We start from the raw sequence: 22,244 nt of genomic DNA, 5'->3' as shown, positions 1-22,244 counted from the left end.
CGTGATGAGTTCAAAAGGTAAATATAAACAAATACTAATTCAAATACAGATATTTTGGAAGCTTTTTCGACTTTTTACCCACACAATTAGAGTTCAGTCCCCGCCGCGCAAAATGGTAGAATTTAAGTTGGATAGGTGAATTGATTTAAAACATATTTTAGATCTTAACAATGGTTGCATAATTATGCAATAATTATGCGCTTTTCTTTTAAATACGCAAAGTTGCGCTTTTTGCTTTTTTGGTTTACGTACATAAAATACGATTCAACCAAATCTTAATAAATCTGTGAACATTGATAGTGTTTGTGATAACGTTAGTATTGAGTTGCCAACAATTAATTTAAATGCTGCTAACAGCACTTGTGTTTTGAAACAAAATAATGAAAACTCACTTAATTTGTCAGCTTCGTCTCGAAAAGTTGAAGACTTAGAAGATACACTTATTTTGAAACCTTGTAAATCTGGCTATCATATCATTATGTTGCTGTTTTAGTTTCTGTTTTTATTATATCTCTCACCTAATGAGTGTGAGAACACTCATTAGGTGAGAGATATAATAAACGACATGGCTATCTTCCTTGTTATATCTGAAGTGTCAAAAAAAAGATTGCAACTATCTTCATCAGATCTACACCTCTATCAACAATAATAATAAAAAAGGATTTGATATTAATAAGCGAATAATTTATTGCATGTGACTATTGGGCCATGGATATGCAGGCATAAAAAAAAGTTTTGCACTTTTATGAATTTACCTCAGCCTATGACCAAAAACAACTTTGAAAAACTACTGAAAATAATTGCAACAGCTCTTAAAACTGTAGCAGAACAAACAAGATAAATGCTGCAAATAAATTGCGAAAAACATCTTTGACACCTACTGAAATTAGTGTATCTTGCAATGGTACATGGCACAAACAAGGATATTCATTGCTGAGTGGAGTCTTTTCTGTTATCTCTACTGTTAGTAACAAAGTGTTAGATGTTGAAGTCATGTTTAGATATTGTAAAGGTTGTAGTATTAATCAAGGCCTTCAAATGTCTAATTCAAATGTTTATGCACAATGGAGAAATTCCCATGTTTGTAAGTATAATTACCAAGGTTCTGCTGGTGGTAGGGAGCCAGAAGGAGCAAAACGTGTTTTTCAGTGTTCTATTGATAATCACCAGTTAAGACATACTCAATATTTAGGTGATGGAGACAGTAAAAGTTACATGAATGTTAAAAATTCATACCCTGATATAGAAATTGAAAAGCTGGAATGCGTTGAACATTGCCGAAAGAGAGTTGGAACATGGCTGCAGAATTTAAAGAAAAGAGAAAAAAGCCTTGGTGCTAAAGGGCGTCTTACAGATGCGACAATTGGTTGCTTACAAAATTTTGTTGGAGTTGCAATCAGACAAAATGCAGGTAACCTAAAGGAAATGAAGGCAGGAATGTTAGCATCGCTATTTTCTTACTATTAGCTTACATTTTCCACACTGCCCTACTGGTTCAGACAGCTGGTGCAAATACAATGCCAATAAAATAAATAAAACAACAACATATAAGCCAGGACCGGGTTTACCCATTGATGTTATTATGAAAGTGAGATATATATTTGAAGAGTTAAGTGAAGACAGTGAGTTACAAAAAAGTTTGTATGGCAAAACACAAAATGCTAATGAATTGTTTAATAGAATGATTTGGACCATATACCAAAACAAACATTTGTCTCGCTTACCCAATTAAAAATCGGTGTATATGATGATGTTGCTTACTTTAATATTGGAGCAAAAGCATCACTTGATATTTTTAAAAAACTGAAGATATAACCAGGCTTTCATATGATTGCAGGATGCAAAGCTTTAGATAATGAAAGAAAAAGAAATCCTGAATATTGAAAAACTCTGATAATAGGTCTTAATTTAACATAAGCATGTTATGAATAATCATTTTTTGTGAAAATGCTTAGATTTAAAATCAGAGGTGGGTACCCCCTTAAAAGAAAATTTTGTCCTTATGTACTGAGCCTGTAATAATTTTGAAGATCACATATCTAAAAAAAAAGAAAGTTCTAGGAAAATAGTTGTGTGTTGGACTAAAATTGATCAATGACTTTCCATCGATTGCTTGTCCCCATTCTGAATTTATAAATTTTAATTACAAGAATCAGTAGCCCTCAATCTGTTGCACAAAGTACTGATACATGGAAATGATATGGTTCAATGACAGAAATTACCCATAGTACTTATCCCTGAAGAAGCTCAAAAGGCAAAAAGTAAAAACTTTAAAAATCATTGCGAAAATTTCAGCCAAAAAATATTCACAAGAGTAATTAAACTTTACTGACTTGATCAATGGACTCCTTGTTTTCAGTGAACCCTGTTATTTCATCGTTGCGTCAATCAATATCACGCCGACAAAATCATTAAACATTTCTTTCAGATGTTTTACAATTACTTAAACAATCATCTCTACACAATATTAATGCTCTATAAGTTGTTAATGTAATTTCATTCAGTCAACGTTTTCTTCAGTCTTTTTTATTATTATTGTTAAAAAAGTATTTAGTTGACGTAATAGTATTCATTGTGACGTCAACTGTAATTATTTACCTAAAGTTTAATTGTAATTCTAAAGTTAAATATGTGGGTTAAAAATCAGAAAACTTATTCAAAAATCTATTTACCCCCTAAGTAGCTAACGAAAATATTTGGTTGCTGAGTATCATAGGTATATATAGCAACCAGAAATCAAAATTAATGTCACAATTGGACCTAAAATGCATGCATGCATGTATAAATTTACATACAAAAATACATACAAATGTTAACTGCAACATTTTGTTTCATCGTAAACTTTAACTAATACCCCATTCACAGCAAAAATAAAACTTGTTTTAATCGTGGTTATTTAAACTCTTGACGCATTTTTCCGTTCACACTGCCTTTTAAAACATTTCAAATAAATGAATTTTAAAAAAACGGTAGCTAGATAAGACAACATCGCGAGGTTGTTTTATTTAAAAACTTTTCCTGTTTGGAAGCCGAGAGGTTTTGTAAATCTCCATGAAAAAAAGTTGTAATGAAAAATTGAGAATGATAATATCATTATCATCATCATCATCATCATCATCATCATCATCATCATCATCATCATCATCATCATCATCATCATCATCATCATCATCATCATCATCATCATCATCATCATCATCATCATCATCATCTTTTATTATTATTATTATTATTATTATTATTATTATTATTATTATTATTATTATTATTATTATTATTATTATTATTATTATTATTATTTATATTATTATTATTATTATTATTATTATTATTATTATTATTATTATTATTATTATTATTATTATTATTATTATTATTATTATTATTATTATTATTATTATTATTATTATTATTATTATTATTATTGTTATTATTATTTATATACAAACTAAATAATTAGTTTGGTTTATATATTGTTACTTAAAGTTTCACACAATAGCGATCATCAGATGTTATAAACCGTAAAAAAACGTAACGACAAAAAATACGAAAAAAGAGCTACGGAGTGTCTGCTATGATGGACATTAAAATTTTTGATTAAAATTTTCTTTTTCATGGCGGCACTTTGATGTTAGCTTGCTTCGTTTATTGGCAAGCCTAGTTTTGACGTGATGATGTGGTACTTTTCGGTCAAGCACAAATTACAGTAATTGCCACAGGGTTTAAATGGTTCTGCCTGATCGAGGATGTTCCACGTAAGGATACAAAATTAGAAAGTTCAGTGGAGTTTGCCTTACTTTCATAAACGAAAAGAGTTCCTATGTTTATACCATCTATCTTTAAAGGTTTTCATATCATGAGATCTCAATATTTTCCAAATTAACCGAGGTCTTCATGAATAAAGTTTGATTTTTAAATTCTTTTAAATTATTTTTTTCTAAAAAATTATTTCGCTGGCGTCGTCTTCGGTGATACTTCAGAACATTGACTTTAGTTAAGAAAATCGAAGTCTTTTCATTTCGTAAGCTCTCCATTTTGTTTTTGTTTTTAAAAAATACTTCAAAGTAGACGTGACCGAAGTATTATATAAAAGAATTTTTACTTGAGTTACCAAATTTAAGTTCAATTCGGTTTCGTAAAAATAAACCTGATTTATTCTAGTGTGACACACTAATAGTTAAAAAAAGTTTAAACTGAACACCGTCCTAAAAGCGATTGTTATTAAAACTCGGTTTTGTTAGTGTGAATGGGGTATAAGTTTTTTAATCCTTCCTTCATCCCAAATTCTTGCTTTAGAAAGCAAACCTTTTTATATAAAAAAAAATTCTTTAAGATAAAAAAAATTTCGAAAATGATACCTGAAAATCTTAAGGACCACAAAAAACGTTAAACAAGTGGCAAGCTGACGCTGCATCAAAGTGATATCTTTTTGGATTTAATTCATAAAAAAAGATGCTTTGGTGTAGAGATTTTTGCAACGCAGATACGCTAAGTAATCTGAACTACAATACAAATATTTATTTTAACATACAAATATTTACTTTAATTCAAAACCTTCCCATGATTTCTCAGCGCAATAAAGTTTACTTCTAAATTTTTTAGTTATAAAATGTTTTACCAGGATATTTGCAACGACTCTCAAATATATTTTTTATACCTTAGGAATACGCCATTGAACATAAAATTTTACCATTCATGTTTTTTAGTGTATTTTAGTATCAGTTTATGTACACTCTAAAACAGTTGAGTTTGTATTTTAGTTTTGATTAATAATTGGAGCGTTTTTTTTTTCCCTTTTTTTATATTATATTTTATATATATATTATATTTATATTATATTTTATGTTATTTTTTAAGAAAATTTTCTCTTGCTGAACTTTATTTTCTATGAATATATATTAAAAAAAAAAGATGTTTTGACAAATAAATTAACTTTTTTACAAATTCCTGTTGTAGAAAATGAATAAAAGAATACCTGCTAATGCTGGTTATGGTTTATGCTGTTTATTGCTGTGTTGTTATTTGTATAAATTGATATGATGGTACATCTTTGTTAAAAGATTCTAATATTATCAACTTGCTTTTGTCAATTGCATCCTTGTTTAATGGAAAGAAACTACTTTTTTCAAACCCAGTTATTGCATGCAATCTTGTATAACAATTATCATTTTCATACAATTTTTAAAGTTGTGGCACAGTTCTCTTCATCTAAATTTTTGTACCTTGTAGACTGATAATAATCCATTACAATTGTTTTCCATATTTTTGTTCACGTGACTTTAAACACCAACATCTAATGGTTGCAATATGTGCGATGAAATCAATCTTATGCTATTTTCTTTATACAATTCCAGGCGCGGATCCAGGAATTTGTAACTGCGTGGCCAAATGTTATTTTCACGGTTTAAATTTCGATAAAAGATCGACATTTTAATATTTTTCCACAGCATTTATTGATTGAATAAAACGTCGGTAACTTATAATAAGAACCGTTGTGGCCATGGCAGGAATCTCTATAGCCGCAATTCGTAAATTACGGCAGACAAATTTAAATTTTTAGGGATATTCCTTAAGTGAAAAAACCCAAAACTAACGTGGCTGCCGTCAAATTTAAACTATATGGCCATTGCCACAATGGCCCCCCCTTAGATCCGCCCCTGAATTCAACAATTCGCAATGTGACATGTGACGTGGCACCATCCAATAAAAGAATATGTTCACCACTAATTTGTTTGGATTACATTTTGACTAAAATAAAAATTTTGATTGAATTTTGATTAAACGAAATGAAATAACACCTCATAAATAAAATTTTGGACAAAATTTAAAAACTAATATTTTAAGAACTAATAAGTTTTATTATTTAATATTTCAACTGTTAATATGTTAGTATACGTAGTTTATAAATATATCAAAATAATTATTTCAAATACCATATTTAGTAATATTATAAAGTTTTTTTGAAAGATGTTTTATTTGAGTAAGGAAAATTTCTTTATTCATCTTTGAATAACAATATCTAATTCTTACTTCAAGCTCTTCCAAATGCTCAGCTCTCCAATTATTCTTGTACACTAGCCGTTTTAAATCACCCCAAAAGTTTTCAATTGCTCTTGCTTCTGGAACGTTAGCTGGGTTTATATCTTTGGGTACAACTTTGATTTTTTTTAATTTTAAAAAGTCGATGACCGACTTTGCGTAATGTGATCGAGCTAGATCAGGCCAGAAGATAAACTCATTGTCTTTTTTATAATATTCTGATACAAGAGGAAGTAAAACATTTTCTAGTATCTCTTTATAAGTGTACTGGTTGATTGCCTGCTTACTGTGATGAATATAAAGAGGGTTTATTCCACGGGGGCTGATGCAACAAGAAACTAAGAGCTTGTCCTCGTACTTTTTACGCAAATTGTGTCTCACTTGGTCAGAACATTGAGAAGGATCAGCGGCATAAAACCTATTATTACCAGCTAATGTGCTATTTTTTAAGGTAAAATAGCTTTCATCATTCATAACAAAATCCAAGTTTTTATAATTTTCGTACAATTTACGACATTTAGGACGGATAGCTTTCTTCTGCTGATGGCTACGATCTGGATGATTTGTTTTTTTGAAAGTTCGAATGTTAGTCATTGTTTTTAATACTTGGGAAATTCGAGTTTGACTACAGTTAAAAACTTGAGCTACTTTCTTTTGGGAGCACCCTGACTTATTTTCAAACAATGCAGCAATCTTTGGAATATTTTCTTTAAGAGATCCATTGTCCAATTTTACGATTTTATCGTAAGCAGTTGATCTGGGTAAACCCCATTCCATAAACTGCTTAGCCAATGATATGTTATATATACTAGATGTCTAACTTCGATCCGAAAAGTGAAGCCGTGGGAGCCATTTCTAATTCGGGCAAAAACATGCATTTTTAACTTTTATTTTGCACGTCGGATATAGTTTTTGCCCTCATTACAAATGGCGGATTCAATTTGTAAACAAAAAAAGCAGCTTCACTTTTCGTCCAATAAAATCCCGCAAGTTAGACATCTAGTATATATAATATATCATTGTGCTTAGCAACAAACGCTTTACATTTTTCTCAATTTTTTTGGAAAAAAATTTCCATCATTTTTTTGAGGTCCTTTACTTTGACCATTTTATTTTCAATATTTAAATGATATTTTTAATTTAATTAAATTAAATTTAAATAGATTTTAAATACTCTTTTAAATAAGTATGAAGGTTTTTTGCATGCATGAAATAAATTATATAATAAATGCAATTAAATTTTGTCCGAAATTTTATTTACAGGGTGATATTTGGTCAATTGCAATACGTCAGTTTTACTCATACCACAACCCCAATCACTTAATTGTTTTAACGATTGTACGAAGCAAGTTTTGTAACTCAGTTTGTTCACTGAGTTCTTTCTTTACCATTAAAACCAGTATAACCATTTCATTGTCGATCAGCCAATGTTGACTTTGGCATCGAAAACATGAGTGCTGTCTTTTTTAGCGACAATTTGCCTTCAGAAATAGCATTCAAAGCATTTGAAACATCATATTCTGTATATTTTTTTGTATTTTGTGTTTTGCCATTGTTAAAAATGTTTTTTTTTTTAAAATCTTTTAATTTGTTAACAGTCAAATATGAATTTTTCTTATATTAAAATATCTATTTATAGACGTATGAGAACAATTAATTCTCTTAAAACAGGTTAGTGGATCATAGGTTGGTGGTGTCCGGTTATAGCTTAAATTACTCCGTTCTTTTAAAGTGACCCTTTCGTCTTTCTTTTTTTTTTTTGAAAAAAAAAAAAAAAAAAAAAAAAAAAATTTGTAATCAGTATCAAATTATCTAACTGTGTTTTTAGTTTTTATCAGATAATTTTCTTTTCCGTTACTCAGAAGAGCCGACGTGAAAAACCTCAATATTTTAATTACTGAGTCTTAGATCCAATTAACTTATATAAATATTAAAACCAATCGTACAATGGGTTCTTATTAATTTGATAGAGAAACAAATTATCTATCGAATAGCATTTTTTTTTTTTTGCAAAATGTTTTGATTTTCATTGTGTAAATTTGATTATTGCGTCTGGCTATTTTATTTTATTGTGTCTATTATTTTGATTAAGTGTCTGGTCATACACGACGGTCATACGCGACGGTCATACACGACGAACGGTATAACCCGATTTTACTCCAGTTTATTGAGAGGCGTGTTCATAATGGAAACTTTAGTTTTTAGATTATATTATCAAGTAATTTTTTTCTGGAAATAACCATTCGATGCTAATATATATTAATAAATAAAAAAAATATGGTCCCACATTACACAAAAAAAATGGTCCCACATTACACAAAAAAAATGGTCCCACATTACACAAAAACTGACCTGTGAATTCTCAGCACCTGAATACAAGTATAAATACAAAGTTCGCGGCATCATCTAGACTAAGAAAGATTATATCAATGAAGAAGGAAGCTGTTTTTAAAATCTAATCGGTGAATCTTTATGAAAGATAAGAATCAACATTTTACTAAAAGCCATTTTGTTTAAGCTTTTTTCAACTTCTGAAAGTATTTCTGGTAATCTTTCTAAAAAAATTTTTTTTTCACCCCATATATAGATTTATATCTATATTTACTACATAAATTTATACATGTAAATATACATTTTATATTAAAATATATATATATATATATATACATATATATATATATATATATATATATATATATATATATATATATATATATATATATATATATATATATATATTTTAAATATAAAATGTATATTTACATGTTTATTTATATTTATATTACTATATATATATAGTTATATGAACTAAGCTTTTTGAAAATTTTTTTCCTTTTAAACTTCATGTTTTTCTCGTCGAAATTAAAGTTAGAATTATTAGAGGTAATATTTTGTAATTTTATTTTAACCCCTTAATGCACACATTAATTTGGAATTTTCTATCAAAAAATGATCAGTTTTTTTTTTTCATTGGTTTAGTATTTATGTATAATTGGAACAATTAAGGGAATAAAATAATTTATCCAATTATACATAAATAATTTAAATTATTTATGCATAATTGGAAGAAAGAAAAAAGGATTTTCAGTGGCGTAACAAGGATATTTTTTCTAATAGGGGCAAAAATAAGAGAATGACAATTTTTTAAAGCAACTGCATTTTTTAGGTATATAGAATATAGATATAATGTAAGAACATAATAAAACATTAAAGCATAATAAAAAATATTTAGAAAAAATTAAAAATTTGATTTTGTGTGATGTATCATAAAACAAGGCACAGCACATAATCCTACGATACGTAAATCGAAGCACGCTGGGACATATTCAGTAGATAAACATATCGTGAATAAGTACCCGAGTCGGGAACGAGCATATAAAAATTTGTTTACAACAGAATACGTTCGCTCGAGTGTGACACGGGCTTATTCAAAATTTGCCGGAAAGGAACGCTCGTGTCAGATACGGGAATGTACATTAAGTGGTTAAACCACGTTTTGCCAAATTATACGAGTTGCTCAAATGCACGTGTTTGCTAAAATCCCTTTTTTACAATATAAAAAAAAAAAAAAAAAAAAATTTATCGCTGGTTGCATCCGCTTCCTTCCTTTTTTTAGTTTAAAGAATTGATAGTTTAACAACATCTGGAGTTTAAACATTTTGCAAATCGAATTAATAGACAAAAAAAACTTTACATTCGTTGATAGACTCCGTAGATTTCAAAACATTTCAATATTTGTTCTGAATCTGACGTCACATCGTTTAGCTTATTGACTAACGAAATCGCGTAACTTTAAAAACTTTATTTTTGGTTCTTACTTACGAGTTCGACAGCTTAATCGTATTTGGTTTATGATGGGAAATTAAACTGCATTTATTTTCGTCAATAGTAATCAAGCTACCACAAATTTTTTTCTTCTGGTTATACTTACTTACAACCTATCAAACTCTGCTGCTTGTAAAAGTAATTTTAACTATATTTATTTATGTTTTGTTGGCGGGAAATATTTACGAAATACTTTTCTGGTGATGGAAAATATTGAATATAAAGAAAACAGCACCATTAATAAACATCAAATTGCAAAAAAGGTTAGCATGTTGTTCGAAGTGTTTTCTCATAAATTAATTAATATTTAATGAGCTTTATTTTTTTACCTAATGATTATGTTGGGAAATTTAACCAGATGTCTTTCCAACCTCACTTTTTTTTTTCAAAATGGAATGTATAAAATTAAATCCATTTTGATCGGCACTCTAAGAAGATAATGGGCTTAAAAAGTGGAAATAAATCAATTTAGTTCAACATAAACCTGAGGAGCGAATTAGGTTGAAGAATGTAAAAAGCGTTTGACAAAAAAAAAAAAAGCCAACAATAAAAGATTTCAACCGTACAGATAGTTGATATCTTTTCTAAAGAAAGTCACGTGTCAATCGCTTTCGTTTTATTGGAACTAAGAACATCGAATAATGAATATTGGTGTTATAAACTTTGAAAAAAAAACCTCTACGGAAATGTTATAGCCAGGAACCAAAAAAATAGAGGAAACAAAGAATAGTGCAATTATGAATTACTTTCTTCGCATAAATTCGTCGAACGCAAAGGTTAATACACATACTGTCAAGCTTAGAAAGTTAAACCACGGAAGAAAAACTGAAGCTCAAAGAAATGCTCCTGAAGTCATCGGATACATTAATGGCGTCACGAAAGATCCTTGTACAACACTGAGTGAAGTTATTAGTGTTGGCTTGCAAATTGACACAAGTATTAACTGCGTAGCTCAAGTAGCATATTGCAGGATTACATTATCAGACGAATCCCTACTTAACAATTTTATAAATTGCTTTAAGTGTAATATGTCGAAGGACAGTCTTAGAATCATGCCTAGACAAATGACATTCTATATTCCGGCGCGCGATATGCAGTCAATATCAGCACTTCTCTACAGCTACTTTACAGGAAACTGGTTTTCTAACGGAGATTTATTATTTTTGAAGCTTGCGTTTTCCGTGGAACTTTCACTTAAAATGGAGGCCGTTTTAAGTTTGAGAGCTGGTAGAGAGTTATTTATAAGTATCTTACTTGATATAGCAGCAGCTTGTTACGTTGCCGCCATTGTTAACAATGAAGACATTGATGGCTTTAGAAGAAAGGTTTCTCGAATAACTCAGGAAGCTGCGTACAACACTGCGACTTTAGGTATTGATAATATTCCAAGTATTTGAACTTGTTTGATTTAAAAATCATGAACTTAGATACAGTTAACAACCCTAATTATCAAGCTTTTTTTTTGTGTCGCTGTTGTTAAGGCTTCAATTCTAACGCAGTTTCTTTAGTATTGCATTAGTTAAACTTTAGCTAAGAACCTTGCCTAAGGATTGATTATAAATGTTGATTATATTTCTCTGTTTACATAGGAATTGAGTCAGCTGTGCAAGCAGTCGGGAGTGCAGTTGCAGGAACTGCAATAAGTGGAGTGGTCGATGTTGCTTTTTCCTCTGCATCAATTTATTTGGCAAAGAGAAGAAGAGACAAGGGGGAATTGTCAGAAAAAGAATTCAATATCAAAGTGAAAAAAACTGTGTTTGAATCAAGCCTAAAATTTGTCGGAGGAACAACCGGCTCAATAATCGGACAAGCTTTAATTCCGGTTCCTATTGTTGGGGCTGTGGTTGGGGGTTTTTGTGGCAGCCTGATTGGGAGTGGCATTGGAAAAGGGATTAACTACAGCATTTTTAAGTCTGATGCTTTGACATCACGTGACGACGGTAATACTAAAGAAAATAGAATTGTAGAACACCAAAATCTTTACGAAATATTTCATAAGAAAAAAAAGGAAATATACGTACCTATGATTGTTGTCTATAACGAAGGTAAAAATCGTTTTGAAGAGAAGAAATTTGAACGAAACAAAAAGAATGAGAAAAACGAAATGAAAATAAAAACGTGTGCTTCTGAAAAGGAAAATGCAGTTGTTAAACCTTTCCTTAAAAAATGGGTAAGTAAAACTACTACAAAAGAAAATGAATGTAAAGAACCTACTAAAAAAGAAATATTCTGTAGCGAGCCGTTGGAAAATTCTGCAATGAATCAGTTGCCGTCATGCTTCGAAAACTCGCAAGATACAAAACCAATCTACAACTCCAAAAATAACAATATAAGCATAAAAAACTTTAACCGTAAGAAGAGGATAACGAGAAATAAATCAGAAGAGGACTCTTAACACCACTTTTTACACCTCTGAAGACAACATCAAATCTGAAATATCAAACCAAATTCAGATCAATCGAAAGGACAAACAGAAACGAAGATCTAACACTTTGGAAGATATAAATACCACAAGCGTTTTAAAAGAAAGAAGTTTTTTGCAAACGTCCATTGGAAACGTGAAAGAAAGGTGGTATTCGTTTAATTCTAAGTTGTTTGAAGAACCCAATACTGAAGTAATAGCAAAAGAAACTCTCCTAAGCGAATTGATACAAAGCGAACAGCCTCACGAAAACTCTAAAAAAGCATCGAACGGTTCTTATTTAAATAATCAGACTGAAAATTACAAGTCAGTTATCAAATCGAATAAAGATGAAAATGGCGATCAAAAATTGCGCAATACACCAGAATCAATATTTCTCAAAGATATTTCAAATAATCATAATTTAAGAAAAATATATGATGACAATCAAGAAAATTGCGCCTTTTACTCCGAAACTCAGAACTACATATATTTAACAAAAGATTGCGAAAAGACGGTGGTTTTTAATCAGGAGCCAGTTAAAGTTAGTATCCGTCCAGAGGAGTTTAAAAAAAGATCGTTGTTCAGGAAAAATGACGAAAAAGATATTAAAACTTCATTTTCTACATTATTTAGCTTCAATCAAAAACAAAAACAGGGAGTTGAAGAAAACAACAAAGAAAAACAGGGGTTTAAAAGTCTTGAAGGCAATAAGACAGAAAAAAGTACTGTGTTAAAACCAGCTGATCTAAATTCGGAATGCTTTGAGGGTAATTTGTCGCAAAATAATGATCGATTTGATTGGTTGAACTGTAAATTAAAAAATGGAAAGACCCTAACTAAACTAAAAAAAACAAAACGTGAAAGTGAAGAATTGATTTTTCCTTCCTCATATGAAGAATTTACACAAACCTCTGTTTCAGAAATCAACTGTTCTCCAGCAGAACGTCTAATAACAAACGGCACGTCTGAAAACATTCAAGACGTCGAAACTCTAGAGACTAATCAATCTTCAAGGGTTAAATCAAATGCTTTGATAAAATTTAGGTGCGGGTCACAGTTGAAAAAGATTGTGTCAATGGATGTTTTCAAAAGGTCAATTGCAACAAAAACGAGTGACGCAAACATAGAGAAAAACAGTTTGAAATAAACATCATCACTATCTAACTCCATATATGAAATACCAGAAAAAGATGATTTTATTAACACAAACAACAGTTTTTAGTCTTTAGAATCATTAGTTCGTAAGATTCATATGGCAATTTCAATGCATAGGTTGTGCTTTTTTTGGCTTTCTATGTAATTGCATGCGACAATTCACTCTTTAAAAAATGTCATTTAAAAATCAGTTATGCAAATTGAAACGTTTATACTTTCTTTTCATTTAAAGAGAACTTTAAAGTAAATTACTGCTACGATTTCTGTTAAAATTTTCCACTTCTTTTTATTTTATCTAAACCCCTCCGCTTCATTTATAATACGAAGTAAGAAAAATCTATTCTCGATTTAAACGCTCGATAAGTCGACTAAGTCAACTCCCATAGATTTTATCTAAACTCTTGAAAAGAATAAAGTTCTTAAGAGGGAAAAATACAAAAATATCTTGTTTGTAAAGCTTTTCTTAGAAAGTTCTAAAAAATCATTGCTGAAGAAATTTGAAATATAAATTGCTTTAAATTAAATCGAGGGAGCGTAGCAGCATATTAAGGAAAAAGTTATACAGTAATGGCCATCAGGAACAGTCCATCATGTATTTTTTTATATCGATCGACTTTGATTGATTATAAATCAATGATTGTTTGACTCTTTTCAAAAATATAAAAAGTGTTCATTGATGAGCATCGTATCTTTCAAACAAATATAGAATACTCATAAAAATATTAATCGATGCGCTGATCTTGTTTATCTTGATTATCTTGTTTGTTTTTTTTTTTTGACACATCTCATAATCTAAAATAGTTATAATGGCCAAAATTAACAATCCACTCTGTTATTTCAAACTTCATTCAAAATTGCATTTGCCTTTGAGTAAAACTTTGAACTTATTAGCGAATTGATAATAATTGAAGAATTTTTAAGTTGTTATAAATATTTGAAAAGTTTGTGTAAAATGAAATATGAAAATGTTGTTATGTTGTGTTAATTGTTGTTAAAATTAACTACAACATTCCAGCAGTAAAACAATCAAAATGGCTGGAAAAACTATTGATAATACGACAAAATGACTGGAAAAACTGTTGGTAATACGACAAAATGTTAAATCATAGCGACGAACAAAACATCTCAATGAGAAAAATTGCAAAACATTTAAACTCAACTGTTAGCAGAATAGTCGACCGATATCATGAATACAATTCAATTGAAAATCTTCTGCGTCCCGGAAGACCCAGCATTTCAAATGAAAAAAACGAACGTTCACTTTTTCGCGCAGCGAAAAAAAAAAACAAAAAAAAACAAAAACAGAAAGTTATATATAAACTGATCTCAGTCGAAAATGGCAAGAAGCTTCTGGCGTAGTTGTTAGTGCTCGAACAATTATAAGAGTGCTACAAAAACACAATTACATGTGGCGAGTTGCTTGCCAAAAAAAAAAATTCTATCGAAAAAAACATCAGAAAGCAAGAAAAAACTGGTTTTTAGCTCATAAATGTTGGTCTAAGAGCACGTGACACAACGTTCTTTTCAGGGATGAAATGAACGTTGAGGTTAAAAAAGAAAAAAAAAAAAAAAACAAAACCGAGTAATGCATGAGAATAACGTCGCATGAAAAAATGCATCTGGGGCTTCATGAACTATATAGGTGTCTGTTGCTTCAAGCTATACGATGTAAGACTTGATTCTCAAAGATATTTAAACGTCGGATATTTGATGCCTTCTATTGACATTTTCCGTAAAGACTTTCTAAAAGAAGTAAGAAAAATAACAGAGTAATGTTCCAAAAGATATTACTCAGAATTTAGTGAATTCCATGCGGAAACTGATCAATGAATTCTTAAAGGCTTTTTTTTTTTTTTCAAGGTTTATTAACAAAATACTAATTTCGTTTTCTTTTCTTTTTTTTCATAAAAATTTTTCTTATTATGGTTTACTTATTTTGTTGTTGCGGTTTGTTTACTTTTTTAACCACATTTTTTTTTTTTGGATACATGAACACTTGTTTTCATTTCAATATTTTAGCTTTTAATTTTTTTTTTATTTTATAATAGATTTATAGTGATTATTTGATTTATTTCAATAAAAAAAATAACTGAAGAACTTGATTTATTTCAATAAAAAAAAAATAATTGAAGAATCTCTTTTAACTTTTAAAATGTTTAGCTTCAAAATAAAATCCAGTACTTCAGTAGATGAATTGTTTTTAAAGGCCAATACTGTATATGTATATATAGAAAAAAAGGTATTGATAACACAATACAGAGTAAGTATTAAGTATTTATTCAAGTAGTTTCTGACAGAATATCTTTGTTAAAATCAGAACTCTAAATAACGTGCGCGTAGCGTTTATCAGCCGGAGGTAACTTTTAGTGTGCATCATTTTAAAAATGGGTATGCATATCATAATTCTTTATAAGTTTAAGAGAGCTTCAATTTATAATGAGGATAAATAATTTCCAGGATGCCTAACACTGAAGATATCATACCAAATGCACCAACAAAACCATCACTAAGGTTCACCTTTTCCCAAGATTTGAGGGCTACACCCATATCGCATATATTCCTTGTCATATCTAACATTACATGAGGATTGTATTTAATCATATCTTTGAGCAACCCTTTTTCGCTGTTCTTCTCGTTCAACTTGGATTTCTTGTAAGCCTCCATGAATTTAATGAGTTCGTATAAATCTCTGAGTAGACATAAGAAAATGGCGTAGGACCAGTATTTATAACTTCGAATTGCCCATTTCTTCACATCTCCTTCAAGAACTCCAGCTTTGAATGCCCAAACAATCATATCGCAGAAGAAGAATGCGCCTCGAGAGGCACGCGATGAAACAGACAGAGTTCTTAAAATAGGATCAGCTTCATGCAAAGCAATCAATACACCTTGCATCATATCAATTGTCTTACCAACACGAAACGCTATATATGCAAAACAACACCTTTAATAATTATGAAACAAACTGAAGAAAAATATTATTTTGATATCAAAGGTTTCTAGTGATGAAAACTTTATATCAAAGTACTTACTCTTTCTACTTGTACTCATAGTACTTTCAAGAAGTTTCAAGCGTTTCAATAATGCGTCATTTTGGCCGTTTGTTACGTAACCGATAAGTTTTGCCGTGTATTGAACTAACCTAAACGACAGTTTGTCGTAAATTATATTAACTCGAACAAAATTTTGTCTAGTAAACTGAAAGAAAATCAGACACAAAATAGAAAACGATGCACTATGTCTTTAACGGTATTGCAAATTTCAAATAAATTTCATTTACCATATAACTTATTTTTCATAAAGTAACCTAAACTCCAATTAAAAGCACTAAAATATTTAAATACCTGCACAACTTATCTCTGCCGGTTGTCTTTGACGTGAATTGTACAAATGAAGAAACACTATCCATTACAACTACGTCCGAGAATATTGTTCAACAAAATCGCAGCCAATGAGAATTATCCACAAGTAAAAAAAAAAAAAAAACTACGAAATTTGTTTTTCTAAGGTTAAGAAGTATTTTTATTTTCGACAACTCAATTCATAGAATAAATGTAACAAGATGTTGAATTGAAAGAAAACTTTGGATGCACTAACATACAAAACATTATCTGAGTAGAAACTAAAGATTTTGCGTAACTTCATAATTTCATAAACCAGTTAACAAGTTATTGACAATTCGCAGCACTGTTTTATCAAGTACAAAAATGTGTATGTATGCATGCAAACATGTAATGTAATGTATGTGTGTATGTATGCATGCAAGCATGTAATGTATGTAATATAATGTAATGCATGTATGTATGTGTGTATGTATGCATGCATACAAGCATGTAATGTAATGTAATGTAATGTAATGTATGTATGTGTGTATGTATGCATGCATGCAAGCATGTAATGTAATGTAATGTATGTATGTATGTATGCATGCATTTGGAGAGGTGAACTAACAACAGCAGTAACATAGCAACAACAAAGTATCAAAAGGACGTGGAAAATAAAAACATGGCTTTCAGTTTTCAAGTTGTTCATAAAAAAAGTTCCTCAACAAAAATAAAAAATATGAATTAAAAATATGCTTTTTAATTTAGAATCTTGCTGTTGATATTCGAATGCAGATTTGATCAAAACCGTCTTAATCAAAGTTAAGAATGTTTACGAAACCATATGATGCCAGATATAACGCCGATCACAGCCACAACAGTAGAACCAATTACGTATGGCCAAACCGATGGCTGAAAAGAACAGAACCACTATTACAAAATTCATTTACTTTGAGACAGACACAATAGTCAAACAATATAATGGGCAACAATGGGATAATAGGGGGGATTTTGCAAATTAAGATTTTATTATAATTTTAATGACCTCATTCTGGATCACTTTTTCTTTTTTTTTCTGAGAGAACATTTTTTCGTAGATCTCTTTCTCTTTCTTTTGAGTAACAGCGACACGGGAACGAACTTTTGCAATATCTTGAAGGATCAGCTACAAGAAGGTGGAAACCATATTAAATTCAACAACTTACTTCCTGAAATTGTTAAATTAAAAATTTTCCAACTTTTTTTTTTAAATTAAAGATGATCTAGATTTCATAAAATTTTTCTCACTTTATTTTGAGGATCAAGTGCTGAAGCCTCTTTAAGACATTTCAATGCTTCCTCATCGTTTCCCAAACCTTCCAGACACTGCAATACAAAATAACATTTTTATCATTAATAAAATTCTAAAGATAAAAAAAAGTAAAATTTTTTCTACTTTTATTTAGGTAACTTTTTTAGGTGCTAAAAAAAACATACTTTTCCTTTGCGAAACAATGCTTTTGTATTTTTTGGTTCAACTCTCAGAACTGAATCAAGTGATATGATAGCCATTGCATAGGCTTTAACCTGGATAGTATGAAGAATAGAGGTTAAAAAAGAACCCCAAAACTAAAATAACTGTAAAGATTTACATGCTAAAAAATTATTGACATCAGAATGTCAATGTTGACATTCATACCTTCAATTGAGCAGCTGATAAGTTATTAAGTAACTTGACCTTCATTTCAAAAATACTCTGCAAAAAAAAAAGACAAATAAAGTAAAATGACACAACCACATACTTATGGCACAACCACTATGCTACATGGATATTCTGAATTTAAAAAAATGGAAAGCCTTAACTATACCACAAAACTTAAAAAAATTTACCTTTTCTGAACCACCCTCTACATACTTCAAGCCTCTAAACAATAACTTATAATTATTTCCAAAGACAAGTTTCATGAAGCTTAAATAAAGTTACAGTCACAGATATCATTTTTATATGTAGTTTTACCTTTTATAAGCATTGATAGAAGAAGAGTGATCTCCAATCATGTACAATTCATTTCCTCTTTCTCTTTTTGCATTACTTTAAAAGAAAAAAAAAAAACAGGAAAGAAAGTTTAACTACAATCACAAAACAAAAGTCCTCAAGAAAATTTGCTTGAATATAATTACGCATAAGTAATTCTTTCTTCAGTAGTAAGCTGTGAAACATCTGGTCCTGGTTTTACTGATAAAATTTCAACTTCGTATGTTATTGATGCATTTTGTGGAATTGGAGGGATAAAACTAGGCCTGAAAATAAGACATTCATAAATCAAAAATTGAATTTAATTACATAATATCACTGTGATATCTTTAAATGTTAAATAACTCATATTTCAAATAAAATAACCAACAAAATGAAAAAGTTCCACACCGTCCATATATTCCATATGCATATCTAGCATCAGTAAAAATGCAAGCTACTTCACCATTTTGCATCAAAGCAACAGCCAAATCAAATGCTACAATCATTAAAAAATCTAATAGAAACTTTATTTGTCCACATTTCTTCCTATAATAGCAATTATAATAGCAATAACAATTCCTACATAACAATTGTAAACAAAAATCAATTAAAAGTTTTTATGACCTTGAATAACTTCCTCATCACTAAGAATAAATTTTAAGGCATCATGCTTATCAACAATTGTTCCATCTGATAACTTTCCTTCACATCTAATTGTCACTAATTCACCATTAACTGGTCTGGTCTTATAACCAAGACCTTTTTTCAAAACCTAAAACACATTGTAAAGAATAAATTAATTTTTTAACAAACTTTTTGTCAAGTAAATTGCGTATAAAAACAAAAAAACATAACCTTTTTCTTCAGTAAACCATTACCCAATATATCTAGCCACTCATCATCTGGGGATTCATCTTTATTGGCTGATGAATGATGTTCATTGGCTGATGAGTGATCATCTTTATTGGTTGATGAGTGTAATGAAACATTGTCTTCTTTCTCAGTAACTGATGAGTGCAATGAAGTACTATCCTCTTTTTCAGCTGCTGCTGAATGTAATTCAGCACTACCTTCAATTACATCAGTTGTTGAGTGCAATAAATTGCCTGAGTCATTAGCTTTTGGTGGATGTAGTTGAATACTGCCACCTTTTTCAGCTACTGTTGAGTGTAGCAAAATGACTTCTTTTTCGGATATTGATGGATGCAATTGAATACTGTCTTCATTTTTAGCTACTGATGAGTGAAATAGAATGCTTTCTTTTTCTGATGTTGATGAGTGTAATTGAATGTTATCTTCTTTTTCAGGTGTTGTAGAATGTAAAAGAATTCCATCTTTTTTTTCAGATATTGACGAATGTTTGGAATTTTCTTCATTTTCAGTTGTTAAAGTGTGTAATAAAACATCTTCTTTTTCTGTAGAAGATGAATCAAATGAAATTATGTCTGTTTTCTCAGCTATGGATGAATTATATAGAACATTATTTTCTTTTTCAGGGTCACTTTCAAAGAAAGTTGATTCAACACTTTTAATTACTTCTATATCAAACTGTGTTTCTATATTCTTTATTCCTAAATTGCCATTTAAATTTTCATTGTGAGTGTCATTATTTTGAGACTGCTCTAGTGAGATATTTCCTTGGATTAAGCTAGAAGCATCAGGTATTATTTCAGTTTTTAAAAAAATATCTTTGTCCGCGGATACATCATCGTCATTCTTTATTGACTCCTGAAAAGGCGTTCCTATTGAGAGGACTTCAAACTCTTCTACTTCTGTTTTTTTTGTATGCTGACCTAAATTGTTTTCTGATAAACCATATCCTACTTCTTTTTCAAAAGGCCTAATAAAATTGTTAACTTCAGAATTGTAACTTTCTTGATCATTCTGAATTTCAAATTCAGTATGGTCAACAACTTGGCTATTTGAATGTCCATTAGTCACTGCATTTTCATTACATTTTTCTTTTAAAACTTCTAGAGATTTATATAAAGCAATGCTTTCTTTATTAGTTGGAAGTGCATCTTGATTATTCTTTTCATGAACTATAGTTGATATATCTTCTAAGGTATTGTTGCAATTTTTTTCATTATTATCAAAGTTTAAAGCCAGCACTGTTATATCTGGAAAACCATTATCTGTTGTCTCTGATGAGTTCTGTGCAATATCTACTGGTACATCATTAGCCCGTTTACCAATTTCAATAAACTGGTATGACAAATCCATTGAATTGGAATGACAATTAGTATCAACAGAATGTTCAATAGAGACATCAGGATATCCATTTTCAGTAACTTCTGCAGAGTTTTGTGCAACTTCAACAGATACATCATTTACTCTTTTTCCAGGAGATGAATAATAATTATAAGTTTTTACTGAAGAAACTAAAATTGAAAGGATATTATCTAAGACGTGAATAAAATTGAGTCATTCAAATACTGAAAACTACTATTTTTGAAATGAAATCAAAAAAAAAAAAAAAAGCAAAGATTTTCATTATAACTTTCCTAACACCATTTTTTTAAAAAATTACATTTATTATGATTTAGAAAATATATACTAATTTATAAACATTGAAATGAAACATTAATTATAATTATGTTTGTAAAAAATGTTATCATTAAGGATCATTAGGAGATATAAAATTGGCAAATTTCGCTTACCAATACAATGATTGACATCTTAAATCCTTTTTAAGGAGCTTTTCTTCTTTATTATCATTAAAAAAAAAAACTTAAAATTTTTAAAAAATAAATTAATAAATCTCACCATCACTTGAATTGTCTGTAACATCAACATATCCATTTATACCACAATAATCTTTTTCATTGTTATCCATTATAAACTATATGAAAATAAAGTATTCACATAACTTTTTAATTTTTATGTAAAACTTTAAATGTAGTAAAAAGTTAAAATCTAAACCCTATGGATTGATAAGTTTTATATAAAACAAGTACTGCCAGATTTACGTTCCACAGTTTATATTGGTGAAAGAGTGAAATCAAGTTAAGATTGATTTCAAAGATCCTTTAGAAAAGAAAAGAGGAAATTGTAAGACTAGTATCAAAAATCCCTTAATCCTTAAAATCCCTTAAGAGAAGAAAAAAAAAAAAAAAAAAAATGTAAGGATACATAAAGAAAAACATAAAAAGCTAAAAAGAAAAGAGGCAAGAAGAAAAGGAAATTCAACTGAATTTATAGTACAAAAAGCTAAATTTTTTTTTCCCCTAGATAATAGTATGACTTACATTATGAGCAATCATAAAGAACAGTATACTCTATAATACATAAAATAAATTTCCACACAACATATTTATGTAAAAAATTTATTTAGAAAGTGTACAGATTGTGGTTTTGCTATCAAAACACTGAAAACAAAAAACAACTCAAATAAATTTGAATGAAAAAAAAAAAAAAAAAAAAAAAAGAAAGGAAGCTCATCTTGTGTTGGGTTGTTTTTTTTTTTTTTTTTGTTATTAAGACTAATTGCGAGATAAATAAC

At 29.5% G+C, this 22,244-nt stretch overlaps 2 protein-coding genes and 1 pseudogene across 4 annotated transcripts; 1 reads left to right on the top strand and 2 right to left on the bottom strand.

The window, feature by feature from the left end:
* The first annotated feature begins 9,740 nt into the window (after window positions 1–9,740).
* On the top strand, window positions 9,741–13,695 carry LOC145187222 (uncharacterized; annotated as a pseudogene). Its single transcript, XR_016451052.1, has 2 exons — window positions 9,741–11,235; window positions 11,454–13,695. The product of XR_016451052.1 is annotated as an uncharacterized LOC145187222 (transcript).
* A 1,988-nt stretch (window positions 13,696–15,683) lies between these two features.
* LOC145187227 (peroxisomal membrane protein 11B-like) lies at window positions 15,684–17,653 on the bottom strand. Of its 2 annotated transcripts, XM_090082747.1 has the most exons (4): window positions 17,341–17,653; window positions 16,768–17,168; window positions 16,456–16,565; window positions 15,684–16,347 (listed from the first exon to the last, which is right to left on the bottom strand). In XM_090082747.1, the coding sequence occupies exons 2-4, from the start codon at window positions 16,830–16,832 to the stop codon at window positions 15,839–15,841; spliced, it is 684 nt and encodes a 227-aa protein (XP_089938873.1). In that variant the 5' UTR covers window positions 16,833–17,168; window positions 17,341–17,653; the 3' UTR covers window positions 15,684–15,838. The 2 variants fall into 2 exon arrangements, with proteins under 2 accessions (XP_089938873.1, XP_089938869.1); XM_090082743.1 differs by lacking the exon at window positions 17,341–17,653 and having other exon boundaries at window positions 16,768–17,296.
* Window positions 17,434–22,174, bottom strand: LOC145187223 (uncharacterized). The gene is made up of 12 exons (XM_090082634.1): window positions 21,509–22,174; window positions 19,598–21,123; window positions 19,367–19,514; window positions 19,151–19,238; window positions 18,907–19,026; window positions 18,743–18,817; window positions 18,616–18,649; window positions 18,425–18,481; window positions 18,223–18,312; window positions 18,034–18,111; window positions 17,792–17,911; window positions 17,434–17,658 (listed from the first exon to the last, which is right to left on the bottom strand). The coding sequence occupies exons 1-12, from the start codon at window positions 21,576–21,578 to the stop codon at window positions 17,569–17,571; spliced, it is 2,496 nt and encodes an 831-aa protein (XP_089938760.1). The 5' UTR covers window positions 21,579–22,174; the 3' UTR covers window positions 17,434–17,568.
* Window positions 22,175–22,244: the final 70 nt, after the last annotated feature.

The sequence above is a fragment of the Hydra viridissima genome, unplaced genomic scaffold, assembly GCF_058129835.1.
Source record: "Hydra viridissima isolate aposymbiotic clone 2 unplaced genomic scaffold, HvirCarnegie_v1 scaffold_1, whole genome shotgun sequence".
Taxonomy (NCBI): domain Eukaryota; kingdom Metazoa; phylum Cnidaria; class Hydrozoa; order Anthoathecata; family Hydridae; genus Hydra; species Hydra viridissima.
This window is presented reverse-complemented; position numbering and strand designations above follow the sequence as displayed.

Coding starts and splice junctions, on each gene's coding strand:
- LOC145187227 (XM_090082747.1), bottom strand. CDS start 16,832: ATGGATAGTGTTTCTTCATTTGTACAATTCACGTCAAAGACAACCGGC. Junction 16,566..16,767: donor GGCAGAGATAAGTTGTGCAG/GTATTTAAATAT, acceptor ACTGTCGTTTAG/GTTAGTTCAATACACGGCAA. Junction 16,348..16,455: donor TATGAGTACAAGTAGAAAGA/GTAAGTACTTTG, acceptor TTGCATATATAG/CGTTTCGTGTTGGTAAGACA.
- LOC145187223 (XM_090082634.1), bottom strand. CDS start 21,578: ATGGATAACAATGAAAAAGATTATTGTGGTATAAATGGATATGTTGAT. Junction 19,239..19,366: donor TGATGAGGAAGTTATTCAAG/GTCATAAAAACT, acceptor TAATGATTGTAG/CATTTGATTTGGCTGTTGCT. Junction 17,659..17,791: donor AAAAAGTGATCCAGAATGAG/GTCATTAAAATT, acceptor TGTTCTTTTCAG/CCATCGGTTTGGCCATACGT.